This window comes from Carcharhinus amblyrhynchos, chromosome 17 (assembly GCF_965287045.1).
Source record: "Carcharhinus amblyrhynchos chromosome 17, sCarAmb.v2.hapA, whole genome shotgun sequence".
Lineage (NCBI taxonomy): Eukaryota > Metazoa > Chordata > Chondrichthyes > Carcharhiniformes > Carcharhinidae > Carcharhinus > Carcharhinus amblyrhynchos.
The window spans coordinates 45800264-45827883 of record NC_137340.1 but is presented as its reverse complement, the minus strand read 5'-3'; the positions used below and the strand labels follow the sequence as shown (position 1 = coordinate 45827883).

Sequence of the window (27620 nt, the reverse complement as noted above, 5' to 3'; positions counted from 1 at the left end):
GAGACACGGCAGATCAGCCACGATCTTATTGAATGGCGGGGCAGGCTCGAAGGGCTAGATGGCCTACTCCTGCTCCTATTTCTTATGTTCTAACAGCCTGTTTTGCACTGCAGGAATTCTGTGGTTCTCTGGCTGATTATCAAATAACTGTGCCGGTGCCAGTATGAACAGGGAATATAACAACACGTTTCAGCTCCAATACATCTTACAACATAAAACAATCCATTTACACGAATGCAGTCAACAGATCCGTACAGTTCCATTTACAGCTTTTGAAGGATTAGCTTGTGAAACAATGTCAATTATGTTGGTTTTAAGTAGCAATTATTCAGCAATAGATTGAAATCTAACGCAAGCGGATAATGAGGAAGAATCATATACTGGACAAATGTCCTCATCGCATATTAAAGTGGAATGAGATCTTCATGCAAAAAAAAAGCCATTCACTTGCTCATTTTATTAGATGGTAATTGCTTTTGCCAAAACAATTCTAGTTGCTGCTGCAAATGCAGTTCGTGACTGGACCTACCTCGGAAATGAATGGCTTTGTTTATTAAAATTTCATCAGAACATCCATCCTACTGATCTCCCCTTGACAAGCTGGTCGTGTCGGAGGCAGACAGCAATGCAGTGAACTAGTCCTGTTTGGACATCTCTAATGCAAATATAATCCAAGCTATCGCCGGGAGGGTTTGCTGCAGACCACCAGGTTAGCAGAAGAACAAGGAGCTGTATGAAGAGACTGCGAAGCAGGAAGGTTATTTTAATGGGAGTCTTCAATCAAGCTGATGTTATCTGGGAACCCCGGGCTGCTGAGATGTGGCGTCTGACTGCCTCTTGGAAGGAAGCTGCAAGAGGCCACGCTCATCTTCATGTTCCTGGCAAAAGACCCAGAAAATGTACTTTCCTAATTGATTGTTACACCTGCATGCAAGCTTTAGTGACTCATGAACGAGGATACCCAGGTCCCTTTGGTCATCAAAATGTCCCATAAAGGTTGATCCATCTAGATAGGTAGGCCAAGGTACAACAACACCATCGACAACTTGCATTTATATAGTGCCTTTATGTAACAAAATGTCTCAAGGCATTTCAGAAGAGCACTGTCAATCAAAATGTGATGCTGCATCATAGAAGGAGATATGAGGATGGGTGGCATAAGGCTTAGTCTAAAGAGTTGGGTTTTAAGCAGCATTTTTTCGGAGGAGAGGGAGGTGAAAAGGGATTTAACGAGATTAGGACAATGCACCTTAAGGCAGAGTCACCAAAGGTTTCATGGTTAAAATCAGGACAGTGCATGACCTCGGAAATGTAGCAGGACAGAGAAGGAAGTTGAAGGAAGTTCCAGAGGCAGAAAGGGAGTTGGAGGCAGGAAGCCATGGAGAGATTTAGAAGCAAGGGTGAGAATTTTAAAATTGAAGTGTTGATGGATTAGGAACCAATGTTACTGTGCTCACGGGTGATATTTTTTATAAGTCTTTTTCTTAGTGCCACAAGTAGGCTTACATTAACACTGCATTGAAGTTACAGTGAAAATACCCAGTCGCTGCACTCCGGCACCTGTTCGGGTACACCAAGGGATAATTTAGCATGGCCAATGCACCTAACCAGCACATGTTTCGGATTGTGGGAGAAAACTGGAGCACCTGGGGGAAACCCAGATAGACTCAGAGAGAACATGCAGACTCAACATATACAGCGACCCAAGTAGGGAATCGAACCCGGGTCCCTGGCGCTGTGAGGCAGCAGTGCTAACCTCTTGCCACCATGGACATCACTGGCTGGCCAGCATTTGTTGCCCATCCGTAGTTACCCTTGAAACTGAGTGGCTTGCACGGCCATTTTAGACGGCAGTTGCTATGGCTCTGGAGTCACATATAGGCCAGATCAGATAAGTATAGCAGACTTCCTCCCCTAAAGGACATTAGTGAATTAGGGTTTTTATGATAATCGACAAATGTTTCATAGTCATCCGTCGATTCTCAATCCCAGATTTTTTTTTAATTGAATTCAAATTCCCACCATCTGACATGGCGGGATTCGAACCCAGATTCCCAAAACATTAGCTGAGTTTCTGGATTAATAGCTTGGCAATAATACCACTAGGCTATCGCCTCCACTAAACATTGCCAGTCAAAATTATGCTGACAGAATTCTGGAAGTGGAGTGGTGAAAGTTGATTGATTGAAAGTCCGGATATTCCGGACTTAAAATTGGAGGAGTTCAGAGCTCCTGACGGGCTGGTGAAGATCAGAGAGATGTGGACAAAGCTACAGAGGGAGTTGGAAACAAAGGTGGAAATGTAGAAATCCTGAACCAGGAGGCATTGTAGGTATGCAAGCACGGGGGGAGGGGGATGCGGGACTGAGTGAGAGTTGAGAAATGAGTGGCATCTAGTTACCTACTGACCTGCCAGTCCTGTTGCTAATCAACAAGCAGAACAGCCTTTCATGCCGGTTTCTCACAACGGTTCCTCAAAGCTGATCAAAGTGAAGAGGCTGAAAGAGTGAAGCAGAGCGTGAAAGTGTCAGATGAGCCTGGGGCCAGCGGAGGAGGGTAGAGTCAGACGTCCAGTTGGGATGTCAACCTATAAAATCTGAAACCACTTCATGATGTGTGACTGCAATATCTGCTTGATAATGAGAATAGTGGTCAGCAGATCTTTCTAGGGCGGTGATAAATCTCTCTGCTGGCAGTGCCTGGGGTTGCTCCACGCCAATGACTAAACAGGGTTTGGATTGTTCCAGTTGGGTTTGTATAGATCCCGAGCACAGGGTGGTTTTAAACAAACACCCAGCTCAGCAGCATCAGAATTCTGATGGCTGCACGAGGTCTGGAGCTAATGTTGGGTGGACATTGAGGCTGGAGGTGGTTCCCAGTAAACAATTCATTGACAAATGGTTCAGAAAGAGAAAGGAAGTTGAAGTGGTCAGAGTATCAGTGGATTTATATGACGTGGAGATTCTTCTGTTTGTTTTTCTTCTCGGGGTTTGTGGGAACCGGAAAGTGTGTGTGCCTGTGGATGGCGTGTGAGGACATCCTGGAAGGGTGAGGGATGTCCATCTCGTGTAAGAAGTGCATTGCTAATCCACCTGCTTCCTCCGCTCCTGCAGCCCTCCCTGATCTCTGCCTTCCTGCTATTCTGGTCTCACTGCATCCTGGAGTTCCCATGTCATAGTATCATAGAATCCCTACAATGCAGAAGGAGGCCATGCAGCCCATTGAGTTTGCACTGACCACAATTCCACCCAGGCCCTATTCTCATAACTCCACATATTTACCCTGCTAATCCCTCTGACTCTAGGGTCAATTCAGTATGGCCAATTAATCATTACCATTATCTTATCATTTGGTGTCTCTTACCTTCAGCTGCCTAGGCTCTAAGCTCTGGATATTCCCTCCTAAAACTCTCCACCTTCCATTTCCACTTTAAGATGGTCCTTAAAACTGACCTTACAGTCGTACTTTGCCTCCTTTGCTTGCTGATGCTCCTGTGAAGCTCATTGCAATGTCTTACTACTTTAAGGGTGCTGTTTAAATGAAGGTCTATTAAGGGCGTGATGTTGGCATGTAATGGTGTCTCAGTGATGTGGGGGAGAGTGGAGTAGGGGATGGAAGATGCCTTTTGAGTTGGGGTGGCACAGTGGTTAGCACTGCTGCCTCACCTTGCCAGGGACCCAGGCTCGATTTCCGGCTTGGGTCACTTTCTCCCTGTGTCTGCGTGGCCTTCCTCTGGGTGCTCCGGTTTCATCCCACAGTGTGAAAGACGTGCTGGTTAGGTGCATTGGCCATGCTAAATGCTCCCTCAGTGTACCTGAATCAGTGCTGGAGTGTGGGAACTTGGGGATTTTCACAGCATTTTCATTGCCGTGTTAATGTAAGCCGACTTGTGACATGAATAAATAAGCTTTAAAACTTCTCTATCCTATTGTTGCCCTGTTTACCTTAATGCTTGCTGCAGTGTAATGGTAGCCGAGTAGATTTAGGGTTAGTTGGTATTCAATTTTGTGGTGATGGGTTTTATTCAAGTTTGTTTCCAAGCAACAAACAGAACAATTAATTACCTCATGGTTGGAGGCATCTTCCAAGGCCTTTATTAACATTGTTCCAGGATGTACACTGGAACTGCATTGTGTAACTTGTCTCTACAATTTGCCAGGAAGCACACGGACATTGTTCCGCTCTGCATCACAGGGGATAAGGCTGAGAGAGGGAACTCGCAATTATAGATAATTATAGGATCAAAACCCACCCGACTCCTGGTACCATGAGCCACAGTGTGCTTGTTGCTGGGCATCTCATCACTGAATTCCTACTAAATTCCAATCACTGCCTTACAGTAAATGACTCGAGATTGAAGTCACGATCTTGCAGAATTGGTAACAAGTACCTGCTAAGCAGATTTCCCCCAAGACATCCTTTGAGTGTAGAAGGTTAAAGGGAGATTGAATCACTATTTAAAATGATTAAAGGACTCGATAGGGGAGGGGCTCATCATTGCATTCATTCCCCGCTTCAGTAAACCCGGGTGTTATCTGTTTTCAGTTAACCCAAATGTTTAGCCTATTGTGTAAACTGAGCTCACTATGTTACTTTATCAATTCGTTCAACAATTTGTCCAGATTGTGTACATTTGATGACCGACGCCATCTGAATCCATGCCGTGCTGTTTGATGGGACAATTAAATCTTGCTACTTACGGGGTGGCATAACAGCACAAGCAGTTAGCACTGCTGCCTCATAGCGCCAGAGACCCGCGTTCAATTCGCGGCTTTGATCGCCGTCTTTTCAGAGCCTGCATGCTGTCCCCGTGTCTGCATGGGTTTCCTCTGGGCGCTCCACTTTCCTCCCATGGTCCAAAAGATGTGCTCGTTAGGTGAATTGGCCATGCTAAATTCTCCCTCACCGTACTCGAACAGGCACTGAAGTGCGGGGACTGGGGGATTTTCATAGTAACTTAATTGCAGTGTTAATGTCAGCTTACTTGTGACACTAATGAATAAACTTTAAAAAAACTTTAATTTTCAGCTCCATGCTGCCAGGTCTCAGTTGCCACTTGTTTGGATTTGCCTCTATCCTCTTGGTAGATTTATAGACAGGAGTTCTCTGAGTTTAGGGGTTGAGGGTTTATAGTTAGACTGAGTGAACTGGAGAAGCTGGAGTCTTTCCCCATTGGAGCAGAGAAGATTGGGTAAAGATGTTCAGAGACGTGAAAGATTTGGAATAAATAGAGAGAAACCATTTTCAATGACTGAAGAATACAGCAGAGGACACAGATTTAAAGTAAAAGAACATGACACAAACCTATTTTACACCACACATAGCTAGGATTTGAAATACATTGCCTGACAGGGTAGCAGACACAAACTCAATAGTAGTTTTTGAAATGAATTGGAAAAATCCATGAAAGAGAAAAACTTGCAGAGATATGGGGAAGAACCAAAGCAGACTCATTGGGCTGAGTGCCCTCATTATAAGCTGTACTATTCTGTGAGAAGAATGACCCCTGAATATCATATGAGGGACGGTTGAGGACTCTGGGTCTGTACTCGTTGGTGTTTAGAAGGATGAGGGGGGATTTTATCAAAACTTACAGGATGCTGCAAGGCCTGGATAGAGTGGACATGGAGAGGATGTTTCCGCTAGTCGGAAAAACTAGAACCAGAGGGCAAAACCTCAGGCTAAAGAGACAATCCTTTAAAACAGAGATGAGGAGGAATTTCTTCAGCCAGAGAGTGGTGAATCTGTAGAACTCTTTGTCACAGAAGAGTTATTGAATGTCTTTAAGACAGAGATAGATAGGCTCTTGATTAATAAAGGGATCAGGGGTTATGGGGAAAAGGCAGGAGAATAGGGATGAGAAAGATATCAGCCATGATTGAATGGAGGAGCAGACTCGATGGGCCGAATGGCCTAATTCTGCTCTTATGTCTTTTATAGTTCTATGGTGATTGTCACTGGTAGTGCAGAATTTGATATTGCTGGGAGAGACATGTTGCTGAAGCTTTTTGGCTTGCACTCATCAGGACAAATGCAAAAATGCCAAATTTCAAATGCTCACAAGAATTCATGCTACTGAAAAGGGGGACTGATTAATTCACTTTTGAGATGGAACACACTCTGTTTCCTCAATGTGCCAGTTGAAAAGTTGATTTTCCACTACTTTCTACCATATACCCACCTTCGCCAGTCAATAAACACATTGGGATTCATGTAACTCCATGCACTGTAAGATTGGTCTGATTTGCAACCTTGTAAATAGAGCGTTTAGACATTCATTCGTCTTGCAAGCTTGATGTTGAAATAAAGGGCAAGATTTTCTGGCTACCTTTGCCCCAAAATCAAAATATCCCAACATCAACGGACTTTTGCATGGTCTCCAGCTATGATTCCCCTGGCAGGCGCAACGTGAAAATTCCCCCAGTGTGTGATAAAGTTACCCTGCAGGCCAGTGGCTATCCTGATGAAATTGTTGTGCACAAACCCACCAATGGGTCAAAGGCTGACACTTTTGGACTGAAAGTGCCCATCGACCTCAAATCGTATTGGAAAGGCAAAGTATCTCAAAAATGTGAACAATGGGTTTTAAAGATGTTCCACGCTGTTTCTATACAGTGGCAATGTGAATGGTCTTTTCCACTAAGAGGATGTTGCCATTGGTTCACAAAGACCTTCAGTCTACCACATGATTGAGAAATATGTATGAATTTCAGATACTAGTTACACAGGCCATACATCCCAGGGACTGACGGATTGAATCAAACAGCCTGCTCCTTCCATTGTTGGTGATAGAGTACAGATCGTACTTAACCAGCCCACACGTGTAAAACCCAAAATAAAACATCTACTGTCAGATGTGATGCTGTGATTGGGCAGCACTTATTGAACAATCCTGAGTGTACTCACTATCAATTTAAGATAATCAGTCAAGTTCAGAACGTGGCTCAGTTATGCCTGTTAGAACCTTAAACAAATTCCCACCCATCCTTTGCAAACAAAAGGAATATGTTCATCTTCTCTGAATTACCCAGGAATTTGGGCAGTCTGTTTCCCATTGCTTTCTCCATGCTTACACCTTGGTGTATCGGAGTCAATTTGCCAACCAATCAGTGCCCTTTTCTCCTCTGGTATAAATTGCTGCGATAATTTGAAATTTAGCATTCCTGCATTTGTCCCAATGAGTGCAGGATGAAAACCTTCAGCAACCCAACTTTCTCTTTTTCAGCAATATTGTATGATTCTATAAATTACTTCCATTGGTTGGATAATCCATAACAAAAGTCTTACAACTGGAGCTGAGTTCTTTACGAGTGAGATCAGGAAGCACTTAGTGCTTTGATTGATTTTTTGTTAATGAAGAGAGTACAGGATATGGATCGAAAGTGGGTAAGTGGATTTGAGGTACAAAATAGCCATGACCTGATTGAATCAGGGAACAGGCTTGAGGGGCTGAATAGCTGACTCCTGTTCTGACGATTTTTCCCTTACCTGCAGATTGTGGAATGATTCGCAACACTGGACGTTTTTTCTCTCCGTTGCGAAATGAGAAAGCGTGATGCTTAGAGAGATCAGTGAAACCTTCTCCTGCTGAGCTCATTATAGATGAACTTGAGTCTTTTCTACTTTCATGTTCTGGGCTCCTGTTTGTCACATCTCTGCAGCCAGCTTCAAAGCAACAGCAATTTGATGAGAGGCGCTCACAAGCTAAAGCTGACTTTGGATGTTCCTATTAATCCACCCATTCCTCTCTCTCTCTCACTCACACACACACACACACACACACACACACACACACACACCCCCCCCCCCCCCGCCTACCTCCTCCTCCTTTTACAGGGAAAGGTGCTGACCCCCAGTGACCCCCGCTGACCCCCTAGCCTTGGCATTGTTCCCAGCACTCACTGGTACAAATCCCATCCTTTGAGTCCCACAGACTTGAGCTGGAAATTGCTTTTGCTGCATTCACGCCACTTAATTCCCTCAACAGCACAGGTTGTACCCAATCCTTTGAAAATGTCAGGCTCATCTCTACACAGAGGAGAACAAAAAGCAAACACAGATCCAGTGAGGGGGTGCTCACATTCCAAATTTACAGCCCAGCTCGCCTTCATGCAGATTGCAGAATAACAACCGTTTTATTATTGTTCACTCTGTGTTTCCCTCCACTCCCGAAGGTCGTTTCTCTGATGAGAATGCAGTCCTGTTGTTCAGCTCTTCCCCAAAACCACTTTCTTTATTTTGTGATTTTGAAAATTAAATGGCACTTGAGAGTTCGATCATAGAATGAGGTGAGGAACATTAAAATGATATCCGGAATGAAAAACAGAAAATGCTCCAGCAGTTCAGGCAGCGTCAGTGGAGTGAGTGAAGGGGTTAATGCTTCAGTCAGTGACCTTTTTATCAGAACGTTTTGATCCTGCCCTCAAAAGAGGTAGAATCCCTACAGTGCAGAGGGAGGCCATTCGGCCCATTGCATCCGCACCAACTCTCAGGCGGAGCATCCCACCCAGGCCCTTCCCCGTAACCCCATGTATTTAGCCTCTAAATCCCCTAACCTACACATCTTGGAACGCTAAGGGACAATTTACCATGGCCAATCCACCTAACCTACACACCATTGGAAAATAAGGGACAATTTACCATGGCCAATCCGCCTAACTTACACATCTTTGTACTGTGGGAGGAAACTGGAATATCCAAAGGAAACCCACACAGACATAGGGAGAATGTGCAAACTTCACACAGTCACCCAATCCAGAATTGAACCCGGATCCCTGACGCTGTGAGGCTGCAGTGTGAACCACTGGGTTACACCTTGGCAATAGTCCCTCTGGTATCCCGAGTATCATTGCTCCCTTTCAAAACAAGCCGATTAACTGGTCATGCACGTCAGTGTTGTTTGTGGGATCTTGCCATGCACAGAAATGTATGGATTTTCTGTGTTTTCTTTCATAATAGTGGCTACGCAGCAAAAGTAACGGATCATATATGATTAGTTGTGGGAGGATTCTGGACAACATGTAAAGTTACGATTACCTTGCACAGTTTTCTTTTTTGTTGCATTGACCTCAACTTTAGCCCAATAGTAGAAGGAAGGTATCCCAACACTTGGCCAGTTTGCTCATTCTGAGCCCACTTCCCTTTGAAAAAACTGAATGAAGGCCCAATAGTGCAGGGAATGACTAATAGGAATGAAAGTGTGCTTAAATGTGGAGGAACCATTGGGAACTACCAAGTTTAGATTTAAACGTCATGTTAAGTTTTTTTTAATTCATTCGTGAGGATGAGCGTCGCGTTAATTGCCCATCCTTAGTTGCCCTTGCAGGGTAGTTAAGAATCAACCACATTGCTGTGACTCTGGAGTCAGATGGAGGCCTGACCAGGTAAGGAAGGCAGATTTCCTTCCCTAAAGTGAACTAGATGGGTTTTTTCACCCATTGACAATGGTTTCATGGTCATCAATAGATTCTTAATTTCAGATTTTTCTATTGAATTCAAATTCCACCATCTGCCATGGTGGGATTCGAACACGGGTCCTCAGAACGTTAGCTGAGTTTCTGGATTAATAGTCTAGCGATAAAACCATTAGGCCATCGGCTCCCCATGAAGTGGAAGGGGAGATTGAGGGAGGTGAGGATAATCACAGTGAAAGAATAGGGCTGCCAGTGCTCCAGGATTGGCCTAGACTGCCCAGAACTTAAATATTAATCTCCAGGACACTATCACGAGTAAAGCCCAGGAGAAAAGTCACTGGGATACTGAAGAAACTGTGGGCTGAATTTTACAGCCCCCCCAACTGGCGCATTTGGAAACGGAAAAGGAAGAGGTCTCGTAAAATAAAGCAGTTGGCCTTTCCACCCACCCCAGCATTTTTTTCATACTAGGTTGGGAGGGGAAGGTGTCAGGCCGCTCACCTGTCCTTTGGCCTACTGAGGCCCTTAAATGGCTAACAAATGGCCTTATCCTGCCTCTACTGCAATTTGATGTGGATCATGGGAACATGGATGTAGCCCAGCCGCTTTCACTGCGCAGGTTGCTAATGGGGGCCTCCTTTTGGGATGGGGGCTATGTGGTGCCCCCATATGCATTGGATGCATCCCCTGCCCCTACCCTTAATCCCTTCCCATCTTCTTCCCTGTCCCCTCAAACCCTGCTCCCCAACCCTCCATCCTCCTTACACCCACTCTTCCTGCCCTCTCTTCACTGGGTCTGCCTTGAAGTCTGGTCTCAAAATTTGGCCTCCCATCACCCCTTCTTCAGGGACTGCCTGTGGTCGTGGCAGTGGCCACCCTGGCGCTGCTGGGACTACAGAGCTGCCAACCAATCAGATTGGCCAGTAGCGCTCCAGGGCGGAGCTTCCCTGATGGGGTTAGACATCCATTCTGAAATGATTAAGGCTGCTCCTGAAGGAATATTGCTGCGGGGTGGACACTCTGATCACTGACTAGAATCCAACACTGTGCTCCTTTGAAAGCTTATATTGAGCAAACTGTTGGAGATTTTGATTTCTTACTGTCACATGCATTGGAACACAGTGAAAATTATTGTTTCTTGCAAGCTCTACAGACACAAACATACCATTCAGAGAGTACAAAGGGGAGGAGGAAAGGAGAGGGTGCAGGATGTTGTGTTGCAGTCACGGATAGAGTGAAGAGAAAGATCAGCTTAATGTGTGATTGGAAAGAGCATTATTAGAAAGTTTAGAAGAGCATAGAACAGGAGTAAAAGATGGAATTAGGGGCACAGCTCACAGGAAGTTGCCTGGCTTCAGCACCATTTTTCTTTTGGCTTGGGCTAGCTGTTTGGCCAGTTAAAGAAGTTGGAAGCCAAAGTATTTGTGATTAGCCTAAAGGATACATTCAGCTAGGAGTTGGCAAGGCCACGGAGGTAAGAGCTATCAGGAGAAGTGACAGGAATACAAATTAACAAGATGGGGAAAGCATAATGGTATAGTAAGATGAAACTAATTATAGCCGTGTCTCAAGTTACTTATCGTGTATTGAATAGAGTGGATACTCCTGCGATGGTGCAATTGCAAACCACTTGCAGCAAAAATCCAAAAGCTAATCTCTCTTTTTGACCAGGGGCAGCGGATTGCTTCTGGCTGATCAATGGATCCTGGTACGTCCCTTACAAAGCACTTAATCTCTGCTTGGGTGCTCACCAATTCCCTTAATTAAACTTTCTTGGGAATGTCTGTTGGCGTCCGGTGTTGCAAGCGAGGATTGACCTTAGCTTTGCAATCCTTCTCATTAGAGTATTACTATAGGTTTTGAGTTAAGCTTCACACCACCCCCCATTCCCACACTCACCCGTGCTCTCCCCCCATTCCTCTCCACCCAAACACAACAAAGCAAAGAATTTTGCTGGGCTCCACTCGGCTCTCATCAGTGCTGAGTGCTGAACTTTCAGACTTGCTTGACTTCCCATTGAACTGGGCCTCAAACTTCATAATCGCCAGCCCTGCAAGTCTTGATGAATTCCCCTTAACCCCTTTTCCAATTTCCAATTGTAGAATAATTGAGTATTTTATTATAATCAGTTGGTGTTAACTGGAGATTCATCTGTGCTCCTCTATAGGAACAGACTGAAACTGGCGTCTTTGGGGTTAGGAAGTGCACACTTCTAGCACGTATTTCTGTAAATAAAACTGTGTGATGATTGGCTGCAGTTGTATCCTTCAGCTTTCTGAAATAGAATACAGGTGCTGGACACGTAGGTATCTTATCTTATCCAGAGATGTGCAGGTTAGGTTGATTGACAATGCTAAATTGACCCTAGTATCAGAGGGATTAGCAGGGTAAATGTGTGGGGTTACGGAAATAGAGCCTGGGTGGAATGTGGTCAGTACAGGCTCGATGGGCCAAATGGCCTCCTTCTGTTATGTAGAGAATTCTTTGTTTAATAAGTCGTCAAGTCCAGATGTACAAAAATCAGCTGGCAGATGAGGCAAAATCTTAGAAATGGTGCAGAAGTGGCCATTCCGTCCATCAAATCTGTGCTAGGTTTTTAAAAGAGTTCCCCTTCCTTGCTCTTTCCCCATAGGCTTGCAAATTTCCTTTCAAGTGTTTATCCAGTTCCTTTTTCGAAGTTATTATTCAATCTGTCTCAATACCCTTACATGCGTCTATCTATTTGAGATCATGATAACTTGCTGCAAGATCAGATTTTTCTCTCAGCCGATCTCTGTGATTGCCTGGTAAACTTTTGGCTCACAGTAACTGTGCCAGAGTGTCTTAATGCCGGTTGGGTGACCCCTGACGTAGCTGAATGCAAAGATGAGAAAGCGAGGCATTTACCATTGTAAGAAACCAACTAATTGGCCCCTTGAGTCTGGCCCATCATTCAAATAAGATCATCGCTGATCTGTTCATTTTTCTTTCATTCATACATGAGATGTGAGGGTCGCTGGCTGGGCCAACATTTATTGCCCATCCATAGAAACCCTACAATGCGGAAGGAGTCCATTCGGCCCATTGAGTCTGCACTGATAACAATCCCATCCTGGCCCTATCCCCACTTAGGTTAGAGGCATTCGCAGGGTAACTATCACATCCGGGACGCTAAGGGTTAATTTAGCATATCCAATCAAACTAACCTGCACATCTTTGGGGGAAACCAGAGCACCCAGAGAAAGTGCAAATTCCACGCAGACAGTGACCCAAGCCGGGAATTGAACCTGGGTCCCTGGAGCTGCGAGACAGCAGTGCTAACCATTGTGCCACCGTGCCACCCCAATCCTTGAGGACGTTTCAGTCCGTGACATTGCTGTGGGTCTGGAGTCACGTGTAAGCCGGTTTCAGCCTTTTCCAATATCAAGACACGCCACTGAATCCCTGGTTAATGCCCACCCGCTGATCATAATTAAAACCCCATAAAAGATTTAAAATATCAGCTATCAGGCAGTAGAGAGGACATATACCATTGCAATGTGAGGGTTGAGAATTTGAATAGTAACTCACTTTTTGTTGAAATTGTAACAAGTCCTCTGGAGTAAGAATTGCAGAGAAGTGACTGGAGCCTGATGTTGGCCTGAATTTTATCGGCACGCCTGGCCCGATTCCTGGGGAAGGGCGAGGCTCGGAGAACGGCATTCTCCTTTGGCCTAAGGGGGGATTGTACAAACCCCGGGCAGATGTGCCGGTAAGATTCTGCCCAATCTTCCCACAGCCTAAGAGGAAGAGATAAGGGGAGGGGGACACATTTTATTCTTTCTCCCAGATCTAAATTCGAGCCAGTTTGCTTAAACTATGTCATCAGGGTAAAGTGAGCAGCAACAACTTAATTTTTAAGTAGCACATAAAGATTTGAATCTGTAGGGGATTAGTCACCATTAAAAGCCTAATAGCCTAATAAAACCTGCATGCATTATTGTGAGAGTTCAGAACTACCCTCTGAATTACCGCAAACCTTTAATGGCCTGTGTTGGGCAGTTTGCCAAGCAGCCTTAATTAGAAAAGATTCATGTAGGCCTCACTGAGCCACAAAAGCCCCAACGCTGACTAATTTTGCATTAGTGGTCTTTTATCCCGGTCAATTTGAAGGGCACTGATCTCAAAACGCTAGGTTGTTTGCGGTTGAGTCTCTCGCTCTGGGTGGGATTTTATGGTCTTGCTCTTCCCGAAACTCTCCCCCCACATTCCAGGGACTATAGCGTTAAGATCACGGCTGCAATATTGGAGGTGCCTCTTTTGTGAGCTGATAAACTTCTGCTCTCCCATATGGATGTAAAAGGTCCTATGATACTATTGTAAGGAAAATTAGGGAGGTGTCCCTGCCAATGTTTACCCCTCAATCAACATCCAAGAACAGATTATCTGGCTGTTATCACATTGCAGCTTGTGGGAGCTTGCTCTGTGCAAATTGGCTGCTGCATTTCCTATGTTACAACAGTGACTACACTTCATAGGTTATAAGGCAAGCACTATGGAATGTCCCTTGGTCATGCACAGTGCTATGTAAATAAAAGCCCTTTTATCCATTTTTGTTTTGTGACACACACATTGTGAAGCAAACACTGATATTACAGTAATAAAGCTACCCAGATACAAGGAGTGGTTTTCATTACGATACTACTGCTAACCTCCTCAAGTTAACATTTTAAAATGCAATTTTATAGCAAAGACATAGAAAGATATCACTTCTTGGCCTTTTGGCTAAGATCAAGTGTAGTTCTACTGTCCTGCACTTGATTGAAGTCATGAAGTTACACTGAGGCTTCATTTGAAGCAATTTTTAAAGCAACATCTTGGTCTTTTGGCTAAGATGCAAATGAGATCAAGCCTTGGAGGAGGTGCAGTGTCTGCTCCAATCAGCTTGCATCATGTAGACAGGAAGAGGCTGGCCTGTTCTGTCAGCTTGGACCTGGAATGTCTCACTTGTTGAGACTTTATATCCAATTCAATCCAATCAAAGTCCAATTCAAAGAAAAATTTTCTATCAAAGATGTCGACATGCACTCTTGTTCTGCTGTCTCCTTTTACCTCTGTATCAACACACCTTATAGCATTTTTTGGAAAATAGAGCATAGAAACAGGCTATTTGGCCCATCCAGTCAATGGATGATGTTTTAATGCTCCACGGAAACATCCTCCTGTTCTCTCACGGTTAGCTTATCAGCTCTGGTCCCCAAGGTACAAAGGAACCTTTCAATCCCTGAAGCCCCCCAGTGAAGGTAACCTTATGGCTGCTTTCTGAAGACTGAATTCTGAGGAAAAATGATTCTTCAGTCTTATAGAATCACTGAGGCCCATCTTGTCTGCACCAGTCAAAGACAAACCACCCAACTATTCTAATCCCCTTTTCTAATACTTGGTCTATTCCCTTGTATACCTTGGCATTGCAAGTGCATGTAGAATCATAGAATCTCTACAGTGCAGAAGGAAGCCCTTTGGCCCTTTGAGTCTGCACCGACCACAATCCCACATAGGCCCTATCCACATAACCCCCTGCTAATCCCCCAAAGTAGCATCGCCAATCCACCTAACCAGCACATCTTTGGAGTGTGGGAGGAAACCGGAGCACCTGGAGGAAAGCCACGCAGTGACGGGGGGAAAATGCAAACTCCACACAGACAGTGACCTGAGGCTGGAATTGAACTTGGCTCCGTGGCGCTGTGAGACAGCAGCGCTAACCATTGTGCCACATGCCACCCTAAGTATTTCTCAAATGTTATGAGGGTTTTTGCCTCCACCACCCTTGCAGGCAGAGTGTTCCAGATTTGCATCACCTTCTGAGTGAAAAAGTTTCTCCTTACGTCCCCCTCAAAACCTCCTGCCCCTTACCCTCTATTATGGCCCCTGGTCATTGATACCTCTTTAATTTTTTAATTCATTTATAGGATATGGGTGCTGCTGGCTAGACCAGCATTTATTGCCCTATCCCTAGTTGCCCTTGAGAAGGTGAGTTGCTTTCTTGAACCGCTGCAGTCCCTGAAGTGTAGCTACACCCTCAGTGCTGTTAGGGAGGGAGTTCCAGGATTTTGACCTGGCGACAGTGAAGGAACAACAATAGATTTCCAAGTCAGGATGATGAGTGATTAGGAGAGAAACCTCCAGATGGTGGTGTTACCAGCTGACTGCTCCTTTTGTCCTTCTAGATGGCAGTGGTTGTGGGTTTGGAAGGTGTTGTCTAAGGAATCTTGGAGCTCCTGTAGTGTATCTTCAGATGGTACACACTGCTGCCACTGCTCATCAGTGGTGGAAAGGGTAGTAATCAAGTGGGCTTCTTAATCCTGGATGGTGACGACCTCCTTGTGTGTTGTTGGAGCTGGACTCAACCAAACAAGTGGAGAGTGTTCCATCACACTCCTGACTTGTGCCTTGTATATGGTGGACAGGCATTGGGATGTCAGGAATTGAGTTGCTCGCCATAGGATTCCTAGCCTCTGACCTGCTCTGGTAGCCATAGCATTTAAATGGCGAGTTCAGTTTCTGGTCAGTGGTAACACTCAGGCTGCTGATGGTAGGGCATATAGTGATGGTAACGCTGGTAATAGTTTATATTTCACTGTAGTTTTTTTTCTCTGAACAGTGTAATTTATTCTTCTCAGTGTGGGATTTATGCAAATGAACACTGAATGTAAGTTGACATTCCAAATCACAATCTTAACAGAGGATTTAACCCAGTTACTTTAAGCCAACGCTTGTGCTAAAATAGCACGGAGACGGATTTTCATTATTGTATTAAATACCTATGTATGAATGTTCCAAAACAGGGCGGCACAGTGGCACAGCGGTTGGCACTGTTGCCTCACAGCAGGGAGAAGGGCTCAGTTCCGGCCTCGGGTCACTGTCTGTGTGGAGTTTGCACATTCTCCCTGTGTCTGCATGGGTTTCACCTGGGTGTTCCCGTTTCCTTTCACAGTCCAAAGATGTGCAAGTTAGGTTGATTGGCCATGTTCAATTGTCTTTTAGTGTCAGGGAGATTAGGAGGGTATATATTGTGGGGTTACGGGAACAGTACCTGGATGGAATTGTTGTCGGTGCAGGCTCAGTGGGCCAAAATGGCCTCCTTCCGCATGTAGATTCTATGATTATGTGAAGACTCTTATTTTTCTGAGTTTCACCTTCTACTTAAATAAATAATTGGTTTGAATGCCTAAAACAATTTCTGTTTTCAGCGAATTGAATGGCAAAAATCCAAAGATTGCTGTAGTTGCATAATTGACACAATCAGGCAAAACCAGGTCAATTTTAGCACTTTCCTTTGGTTCCTCAGTCAGGAATGAGCTACAGGCAAGAAGACTCAACCATGGTGAATTAGGGGTTAATTAAAAGCCTGCCTTTTAAAGGGATTAATCAGGATTCCCTCCCACGTGGGTTTAGGATCCCATTATTCAGTCGGGTTGTCATGGAAAGGCATTAAGTGGAGGCCACATCGTTCTCGCATTACTCCTAAAATCGAGTAAAAGTATTGCTGCCAAATCCTAGGCTGCAGAACATCATAGCTGTGAGACTTAGTCTCAAGTATCATATCATGCTTGTGTCGAGAAGCATTGGGAAAGTCTTTGAGTAGAAATGATAGCCTTTGACCTTCTCACGTTGGGTCTGGTAGGAGTACGTCGTGACTGGGAATTACTTTTATTTAAAAAGAAAGTATATTCAAGCTAACAGCGTACATTTTCGCTTTTATTTCCTGGTCGTGAAAGATGGCTTGCTAAAATAATCATAGAATCCTACAGTGCAGAAGCAGGCCAGAGATCAAATAAAATATAGAACAAACCCTGACTGTAATTAAGCAAACACAATGGGCTGGCCAGCTTAGTAGTTTGCTCAGTGGAGGGAGGGTGGTAGCTGTGGGTATCTTTAGGATTTGATCTGGGGTGTTGCTGAGTAGGCCAGAAGTTACTGATCATCAATCGGTGCCATTGAGAATGTGGTGGGGAGCTACCGGGGCAGAACATTGGGTGATGATGGGTCAGGAGTCCCAGGATTTTGACTCCAGCAACATCATTGATCTGATCCGTAGGATGGCAGTTCTGCTGAATAATCTAAAATAGTTCAAAGAGCAAGAACATAAGCAGCAATTCTTCCTTCTGTTTGGGAATACTGAACAAGTGGACATAAAGGTCAATTGTTTCCAGTGCAAAGTTTCTTCCTATCTACTCCCCCCAAACCCCTCCTGATTTTTATATACCTCTTATAAATTGCCCTCTCAACCTTCTCTTCTCCAAGCCCCAATTTCTCCAGTCTATCCATGTAACAAATTTCCTTATGCCTACAACCATGCTCTTGAAACTCTGCATTCTCGCCAAGCCTCCCTATCCTTGCTAAAGTGTGGCAGCCAGAACAGGGCACAGTACTCCAATTGAGACCGAACTTGTGTTTTCTACAAGTTCAACATAACCTCCCTGCTCTTGTTCTCTGTGTCCCTATACGTAAAACCTTAGATACTTTATGCTTGCATGGTGGCACGGTGGCTAGCACTGCTGGCTCACAGCGCCAGGGACTTGGGTTTGATTCCTGGCTTGGCTCACTGTCTGTGCAGAGTCTGCACGTTCTCCCTGTGTCTTTATGGGTTTCCTCAGGGTACTCTGGTTTCCTCCCACAGTCCAAAAGATGTGCTGGTTAGGTGCATTGGTCATGTTAAATTCTTCCTCAGTGTACCTGAATAGGTACCAGAGTGCAGCGGCTAGGGGATTTTCAGAGTAACTTCATTACAGTGTTAACGTAAGCCTATTTCTGATAGTAACAAATAAACTTAAAACTTTATTATTTGCTCTTTCAACCTGTTCAGCCATCGACAACAACTTATGCACATTTATACTTGAGATTCAGCCGGATACTTATGCAGAACTTTCCCTCCCGATATAACATAAGAGCTAGGAGCAGGAGTAGGCCATCCTGGCCCCTTGAGCCTGCTCCATCATTCAATAAGACCAAGGCTGATCTTTTTGTGGACTCAGCTCCACTTGCCCGACTGCTCACCATAACCCTTAAGTTTTTGAACAGCAAAGGAATTATCTTTCCTTGCCTTAAAAACATTCAATGAGGTAGCCTCAACTGTTTCACTGGGCAGGGAATTCCACAGATTCACAACCCTTTGGGTGAAGAAGTTCCTCTTCAACTCAGTTCTAAATCAGCTTCCCCTTATTTTGAGGCCATGCCCCCTAGTTCTAGATTAACCTGCCAGTGGAAACAACTTCCCTGCTTCTACCTTATCTATTCCCTTCATAATCTTACACGTTTCTATAAGATCTCCCCTCATTCTTCTGAACACATATTAAATGTGTGGAATGAAAGACATGATAATGTGAAGGGTGAGGGAGGGGAAGGGGAGTGCAGGGAGTCAAATGTCTTGTTCTAGTTCCATGCTTTCTTGTGATTCTCTTGTCAGGTTGTCTCATGTGTGGTTTTCTAATAGTTATAATGAAGTTCTGACCCCTGATGCTAAGGGTCGCAGCATCTCTGTAGTGGAGAGAGCAATTGCCATACAAACAGTCTCCCCTTAGTGAAGGAACTTAGAACCACTTTGTAAACCTGACTTTTGGATTGTAGCCTATTATCTCTGGTTTCGACAAGCCAGTTACTTTGAAAAGCGTTATCCGAGTAATGGAACGATATATCAATTCATTATGGAGCTGAACGGGCTGGAGGCATGATTGTGAGGCCAAGTGATGTCAATCGCATTGGATTCTTGCTTATTAGTTTGCCTGAAGAAGCATTGAAATCAGAGCAGCCGATCATCGCCATTTCGCTGGCAGGTTTCGAGTCAACAAATGAATTATTTAACACTTGAGTGTAATGTCTCCCAATGTATAATAACACAGGGCGAGATGTTTCTTTCTCTGCACCTGAGCATGGCTGATTACTGAAGAGAGGGAAACTAGGAGTGAAGGCTTTCCCCATCTGATTTTCCATCCAGTTAACTCGATGGGGAGTCAGGCATGTGCTCCCTTACAGGTGTTCGATTAATCATGTATGACTGAGCTGTATTTGATGCCCTCCAGGCAACCCAATACATCTTGGCATGGGGATAGAGGATGCTGCCCCCGCCTCTCTGCCGCAACAAATTCAGTTCAGTCGCTGATTTCCTGGGCTCAGCACCAAGTGCTTCAAGAGGCCATTTTACGCTGCAAGATTTTAAACAAGTGGATTAAGGAATATATTGCAAGTAAATGACTTTCTTCCAGACTGTTGTTTTAATTTAAACACGTGAGAATTGAAGAGGTAGGGATGGGGTGGGGGGGGGGGGGGGTGTAAAATCAATACACCTCTTGATTGGTAACCGTTTTCTGCTAAAGAGGTGATGCAGCTTGATTGGGAATGGTGCAGGAATCCTTTATACCTTGGAGCTCACTGCACCGATGCAATGAAAATCCTGATTTTTAAGAATAAAAATTTCTGGCACCAGATGGGATTGTTGGGTTTGTAATGCCATTATTTGCCTCATTGCACCCTTCTCCTTATGAAGATAATAGCACCGTCCCTCTGATTTATGTCTGATGAAGGGCCTCAGTTAATTCGGTAACCTCTGCCATCTTGCGTCATTGTCAGAAGTCTCGTAACACCAGGTTAAATTCCAACAGGTTTATTTGGAATCACGAGTTTTCAGAACACAGCTCCTTCATCAGGTGACTGGAGGTTAGTTCACAAACGTGGCATATATAGACAGAGACATAATTGCAAGATAATTACAAATTGGAATGTGAAGAATGGTTAGAATGCAAGTCTTTACAGGTAATCATGCCTTTACAAGTACAAACAGTGTGCATGGTGAGAGGGATAATCATAGGTTACAGAAACGTGAGTTGTCTCAAGCCAGGATAGTTAGTAGAATTTTGCAAGTGGCACAGTGGTTAGCACTGCTGCCTCTCAATGCCAGGGATCCGGGTTCAATTCTGGGTTTGGGTCACTGTCTGTGTGGAGTTTACATGTTCTCCCTGCGCCTGCGTGCTTTCCTCCGAGTGCTTTGGTTTACTGTCAGTCCGAAAAACGTGCTGGTTAGGTGCATTGACTATGCTAAACTGTCCGTGTACCCGAACAGGTGCTGGAATGTGGCGACTAGGGGAATTTCACAGTAACTTCATTGCAGTGTTAATGTAAGCTTGAAACTTTAACTTTAAAACCCAGGCAGTATGGTGGGGGTTACAAATAGTGTGACATGAATCCAAGATCCTGCACATTGGTTGTACGTAGAAAGACTTGATTACTTGTAAAAATTTGCATTCCAACCATTCTTCACATTCCAGTCTTGTAATTGTGTCTTTGTCGATATATGCCGTGTTTGTAAACCTACCTCCACTCACCTGATGAAGGAGCAACACTCTGAAAGCTCGTGTTTCCAAATAAACCCGTTGGACTTCAACCTGGTGTTGCGAGACTTCTTACTGTGCCCATCCGAGTCCAACGCTGGCATCTCCACATCTTGTGTCATGCTTGGTAAATGAAGATGGTCTGAGGTACTTGTCAAATGAAACCAGGGTTGCCAACCCTCCAAGATTACTCGGGAGTCTCCAGGGATTAATGGCGAGTCTTCAGGATGCTGCGGAGCTCAACCCAAGAGAGAAGTCATAGGGGCAATAAAATTTCTTAGAAGAAGAGTTTAATTAAATGCTTAAGATTATATGGCTGTTTCACAAGGCATTGCTGTGCTTAAATTGGCTACCACATTTCTTACATTACAATAGTGACTCAACTTCAACAGAAAAGCCCTGAGCTATAAATGCTGGAATTCTCTGACCTTGCCCGCAGCTGGGATTCTCCGCTCTTGGTGCAGTGGATGGAGATTTGGCTGAGTGCCAAATTCTCCATGCGCCATGGCAGCAGGGTGGATGAGACTGGAGAATTCCAGCAAATGTGCTTTATGCAACCTGAGATTGTGAAAGGCAAGATAAAGGTAAGTCTCTTTCTTCCTTGACCGGTGAAAGGTATTGCAGCGACTTAAGATTACTTTTGGATTGTCAACCTACTCGACTAGCAATGGCGGAAGACTGAACTGAGACTTGTGCTCTGTCACTGCAAGACATTATCCCTATTCAGTGTATTCCCCAGATGGTTCAAATAATCACATTCTTTTGGCTTTCAACTGCCAGGCATACTCTGAGTTAGTTGTCTAGACGTTAATTTCCCTCTTGGCTCTTTCATTTGCTGATAGGTGTAATATCAGCCAGCACTGTCTGTGTACAATATTGTCTGTGGGACAATATTGTAGGAGCATTCAAAACTAGGCTGCCAGCTTGCCCGTTGGGCCTACTTTGCTAGGACATCTCTCTTAATTTTAAAATCATAATTCCCTGCCTTTCTTCATTTCATTACTTTCTAAGAAAATGTCTCTCTTATTAAATACTTCCACTGATTCAGCATCTTTGATTTTGTAGATCTCATATTCCCACAGTAACTGTGCAAAGTTATTTTCCCCGAATATATTTTTTAGAATTGTGTCACTTCTAACTTTTAGGCCAGAATGTTTCTATCTCGCTGCGGTCAACGGAGATTTGGCCGGACGTCGAATTATCTGACCCTGCTGTAGCAGGAGTTTGGTTCGAATGGCCAGTAAGATCACTTCCTTCATGTTTCAGGGCCAATCTTCAAAATGCGCACCAAAGGCAGGGAGGCTTGCTCTCTGTTCATATTGTGAGTGCCCTGATGAAAAATGGTTGGAAACTTCATGTACTAAAGAATTATTTTGTGGCTCATGCAGAGGCAGGTGCGACTGGGATTATCGTAAGCTGCACCATTGAAGGAAGAGTTCACTCTGGAAAACTGGTCGATGGGAATTCCTCTAGCGGAGGGGGAAAGTGTTCCTTATCCTGCTGATCTTTCACTTGTCTTAATAACTTGGTCAGATCGCATTAACCTGCTTATTAAATCGATGAAGTTGCTGAGTCCCAACAACATTGCTTGGAGTATCTTCACCACACAGTCTGCAGTGGTTCAAGATGGCGCCTCATCACAAGCATCTTCTCCCTCAGGATGGTCAACAATAGCGAGCCTTCACAGTCCACATTCCCCAGAATGAGAAAAATAGGGAACATAACCTGCCCATTCCCTTGTCTCATTGGCAATGTCACGTCAACCTTTTGAATTTTTCTAATTTGTCAATTGGATTCTTTCTCTGAACAGTTTATGAGTGGGGATTTTACAGCCACGCTCGTTCTGAAACCATAAAATCCCTTCCGAGGTTAACAGGCTTTCCCATTGTCCGCCCCACACCAGCTCCAATTCCCGTGGCAGGCCGGGCAGTAAAATTCCGGCCTGTGTGTCTCCTTTTGGCAAACTGTACCTGCTTTGCATCTTCTTTCTAAGATTGAGTACAGCACAATACATCCAACTGTGGGTTTGCAGTAGAATCCAAATAAAGCCATTTAAGCTTGGCAAAAAACCAAGTTGTTGCTTTGAAGATGCCTCTTAAAACTAAAGCCTCAAGATGGTCACCAGTCGAATCTGTTATGTTAAAAACTGTTGCACATTCTTTTGGTTGTGGGTCAGGGGATGTGCTTCATATTTAGTCTAGTTTGTGCCAGCAATGATTATCAGTGCGTACATCAGCAATCTCCAAGCTTCCTGACCCCAGTGCGTGATAACATTCACACCACGGTATTTAATGGTGCAAAATGACCTCAGATCTACTGAGCAACAGTTTTCAGTTAATTCCTGAAACTTACTTCTCATTCATTGCCTTTGTATTTTTTAGTTTAAAATTTATTTATTCATTAATCACAAGCAGGCTTACATTCACACTGCAATGATATATTGGCCTTGGAGGGAGTACAGAGAAGGTTCACCAGGCTGATACCGGAGACGAGGGGGTTGTCTTATGAGGAGAGATTGAGTAGACTGGGCCTGTACTCATTAAAGTTTAGAAGGCTGAGGGGGGATCTTATAGAGACTTACAAGATAATGAAGGGGCTAGATAGGGTAGAGGTTGAGAGATTCTTTCCACTTAGAAAGGAAACCAGAACTAGAGGGCACAGCCTCAAAATAAGGGGAGGGGGCAGTTTAGAATGGAGTTGAGGAAGAACTTCTTCACTCAAAGGGTGGTGAATCTCTGGAATTCTCTGCCCATTGAAGTGGTGGAGGCTATCTCGTTGAATATATTTAAGTCACGGGTAGATAGATTCCTGATAGACAAGGGAATTAAGGGTTGTGGGGAGAAAGCGGGAAAGTGGAACTGATCCGCTTCAGATCAGCCATGATCTTATTGAATGGCGGGGCAGGCTCGAAGGGCTAGATGGCCTACTCCTGCTCCTATTTCTTATGTTCTTATGAAGTTGCTGTGAAAATCCCCTAGTCACCACACTCCTGGTACACTGAGGGAGAATTCAGCATGGCCAATGCACCTAAACAGCATGTTTTTAGGATTGTGGGAGGAAACCGGAGCACCCAGAGGAAACCCATGCAGACACAGGGAGAATGTCCAGACTCCACAGACAGTGATCCAAATCGAGAATTGAACTTGGGTCCCTGGCACTGTGAGGCAGCAGTGCTAACCACTGTGCCACCTGTTAAGCTGGGTGGGGGGGGAGTAAATAATTGGGTAGCTCAACAATTCACCTTCAAAATGTGCCAACAAATAGACAGTCATTCAACCAACCTCAACCTCAACTATCTCTCATGACATCTAATTGATGAGATGTGAATATATAACACAAAGCTAGTTGTCAGCATTACACAACAGATGGTACAATTTGCTTGCATCATTTATGAGTGTGATGTCACTAAATGTCACATTGAAAGGGATATATTTACCAGTCAACTACCCATCTCTATCTGTAATGTATTTTGCTTTTTTAAGAGCGTGTTTTTTCTAGTATCTCTTTATATGTGTCAAGATCAGGGATGTCAGCACTCGGGAATGAAGCACTTTACAGCTTTGAGTACTCCAGGTCAGGTATAGAACAGCCAAATGTGGAGTAGAACCCATTCAGTTCTTCCTGGAGCTGAGAACTGGATTGTATCAGTCGGAATTCGCAGTAACCTGCACATAATATCCTTATAATCTGTTTGATGAATTATGCTCATTTACTGCCATGAACCACACACCAGTACAATCTATTTTCAAGCAATGTTTGAGTTTAAAGAGTGAGGGATTGAATATTGTCCCGTCTTCATCGGATAAAACAGAGATGAGGAGGAATTTCTTCAGCCAGAGAGTGGTGAATCTGTGGAAGTCTTTGCCGCAGAAGGCTGTGGAGGCCAGATCATTGAGTGTCTTTAAGGCAGAGATAGATAGGTTCTCGATAAATAAGGGAATCAGGGGTTATGGGGAAAGGGCAGGAGAATGGGGATGAGAAAATATCAGCCGTGATTGAATTGACGAGCAGACTTGAAGAGCCGACTGGCCTAATTCTGTTCCTATATCTTATGGATATGCACATTTTCCAACAAGCATGACGAGCTAGAAACTGCAAGTTAGAGTCCTGACTGTACTCATCCCTCCTGACTGTATCCTGGGGACACTGATCCCAACTGTGCTGGAAACCTGAGATCTTTCTGTTTTACATGGCATTTTCCACTGTGCTTTTTAGATAAATGTAGAAGTGCTATCTTCAGGATGTAGGTGATATCTGGCAAGACTGGCATTTATTGTACATTCCTGGCCACCTTACTTGACGTGCCTGCTGGTTCTCAGACAATGGTGGAGCAGGGCTAAGGCCTACTTGCAGTTGTGTCCATTGGAAACTGGGGTAAATATGACTGAAATTGATTTGCTCAACTTAGCATGGGTTCTATGAGGTGTAGAAAACTTATGGAAGCCGTGCTAAGTTGAGCAAATCATTTTGGGTTTGATGTGAATCGTAGAGGGGAAAGGGCAGCTTGTAGATACTTTATTTTCCAATTGATTGAAATGTTGAGGAATATACATGTTGTCAGCTTTTGTGTTCCACTAATTATTTCTGTCTTTGTTTTATCTTGTTGCCAGGGACCCCAAATATTGTGGACATTGTGACAGTTCATCACCATGGCAATGGTTCAGGCAATGCCCATAGCTTCTGAGCACCAGAATTCAGAGAGTGAGAGCAACCTGCAAACTTCTGCAGCATCGCCAATCTTGCAGAGCACCATGGGAAGTGTTGGCAGTTTGGTGTCAGGGCGCAACTACCATGATAAGCATTGCAAGGCCACAGAGTACAATAGCAAGTGTCGTAAAACTGGCCAGGTACAGAATGTTTTCAGGCAACAGGATGGACACCTAAAAAATGGCTACTCTCAGGACTGTATTGGCGGAGTGGCAACCAAGAAACAGTGTTCAGCAATTGGGAAAAGCGGTAACCATGCCTATTTAAATGAAGACCACCGCAACGGAGTCTGGAACATGGTGGAATCGCCCAGCAGCCCCTGCAGTGATCCTGAAGATTTCCGCGAAGCACGGTCAATGAATGGAAACATCCGAGGGCCTCCTCCAAAAATAATCCCGGTCTCGGGCAAACTGGAGAAGGTAGGCCACAGTGACGCCTTTTCATAGGCAGTGATGCATCAATGAGCTGTGCTATAGATTCACCACATAAGCCTTTGTGTTGTGGGCAAGATGCCAGCCGCAGATCACTCGGGCCTCCAGCTGCATCAATTTATTGTGTTAGATCCATTTCTCTTTGTGCACTAATGCCCCAATGCACAGTTGGAATACTGCACACAGTTTCAGCCCCCATATTCATTTTATTAGTTCATGGGCTTTCACGTTGTTGCAGAAAGTGGGGCGGCGCAGTAGCACAGTGGTTAGCACTGCTGCCTCATTGCACCAGCAACCCGGGTTCGATTCACAGCTTGGGCCACCGTCCGTGTGGAGTTTGCACATTCTCCTCATGTTTACGTGGGTTCTCTCTGGGTGCTCTGGCTTCTTCCCACAGTCCAAAGATGTGCGGGTTAGGTGAATTGGCCGTGCTAAATTGTCCCTTAGTGTAGGGGGAAATATGTGGGGTTATGGGGATAGGGCCTGGATGGGATTGTGGTCGGTGCAGACTCGATGGGCCGAATGCCCTTCTTCTGCACTGTATGATTCTATGGGTGTCACTGGCTGGACCGTCCCTCATTGCCCTTGAACTGGACGCCTTGCTCGGCCATTTCAGAGGGCTTTTAAAAATCAGCCGTGTTGCTGTGGCACTGGAGTCACATGTAGGACAGCAGATTTCCTTCCCTAAAGGACATTGGTGAACCAGATGGGTTTTTACAACAGTCATTTCACGGTCGTCATGAGATTCATTCCATATTTCAAATTTCACCATCTGCCTGGTGTACCCAGGGGGCTTGTTCTGAGTCTCTGGAATACTAGTGCAGCGACAATGCCACTATGCTACTCCCTCATAAGAGGGACGAAAAGGTACTGGATGGAGTGCAAGAAAGATTCATACGAGTGGAGCCAGAACTGAGAGATTGTCAGGCAAGGTTGAATGGCCAACTAGCTAGGCTTTGTACTTTCCTCGCTGTGCTGTACCTGTATAGCCATTGATCAGAAGGAGTTTGAGATCCTTGTGTGCAAATCACTCAGAAGCTAGGGCACAGATATAAGGTAATAATTGTGGGGAGGTGATGGCCTAGTGATATTATCACTAAACTATTAATCCAGAATCTCAGCTAATGTTCTGGGAACCTGGGTTCGAATTCCATGTTGGCAGATGGTGGAATTTGAATTGAATAAAAAAGATCTGGAATTAAGAATCTACTGATGATCATGAAACCATTGTCAATTGTCGGAAAAGCCCATCTGGTTCACTGATGTCTTGCTTCTGTCAGGCATGCATGATAAACATAGAACACTACAGTACAAACAGGCCCTTCAGCCCACAAGTTGCACCAATCATATCTCCACCTACCAGGCCTATCTATAACCCTCAATCCCATTAAAATCCCATGTACTCATCAAAGTGCTATAAGTATGTGGATGGAGGAGGGAATGAAAGAGTATTTTGCTAGGGTTAAATGAAGTAGGTTGGGAGGAGGCTCAATGGGAGCATAATTACAAGGATAGACCAGATGGGCTGACTAGCCTCTTTCTGTACTGCACAATTCTATAGAATATGTACAGGACGTATCACTGAAGGAATCCTGATTCGCACAAACACAAGATATATCTGTCCCGTTAGCTTTTATTCTATGGTCTGTATTTTACAGGAATGCACCTGAGGTAATGTAAAACCACTGTGGGAATATTTGTGATCCACAGAGACACATACTGACAGC

The 27620-nt window shown here is 44.5% G+C and overlaps 1 protein-coding gene and 1 non-coding gene across 7 annotated transcripts in view; both read left to right on the top strand.

Moving 5' to 3' along the window:
- LOC145354485 (leucine zipper putative tumor suppressor 2 homolog) overlaps positions 1-27620 on the top strand; it is a 191632-nt gene that overhangs the window by 149955 nt on the left and 14057 nt on the right. For all 6 annotated transcript variants that reach the window (XM_080205886.1, XM_080205884.1, XM_080205885.1 and 3 more), the window contains one exon: positions 25366-25881. In XM_080205886.1, coding sequence (XP_080062012.1) covers positions 25405-25881 — 477 coding nt within the window. In that variant the 5' untranslated portion in view covers positions 25366-25404. The remainder of the gene's footprint in view (positions 1-25365; positions 25882-27620) is intronic.
- Positions 14137-14318, top strand: LOC145354600 (U2 spliceosomal RNA). The gene has a single exon (XR_013888873.1). It is a non-coding gene; the product is annotated as a U2 spliceosomal RNA (small nuclear RNA).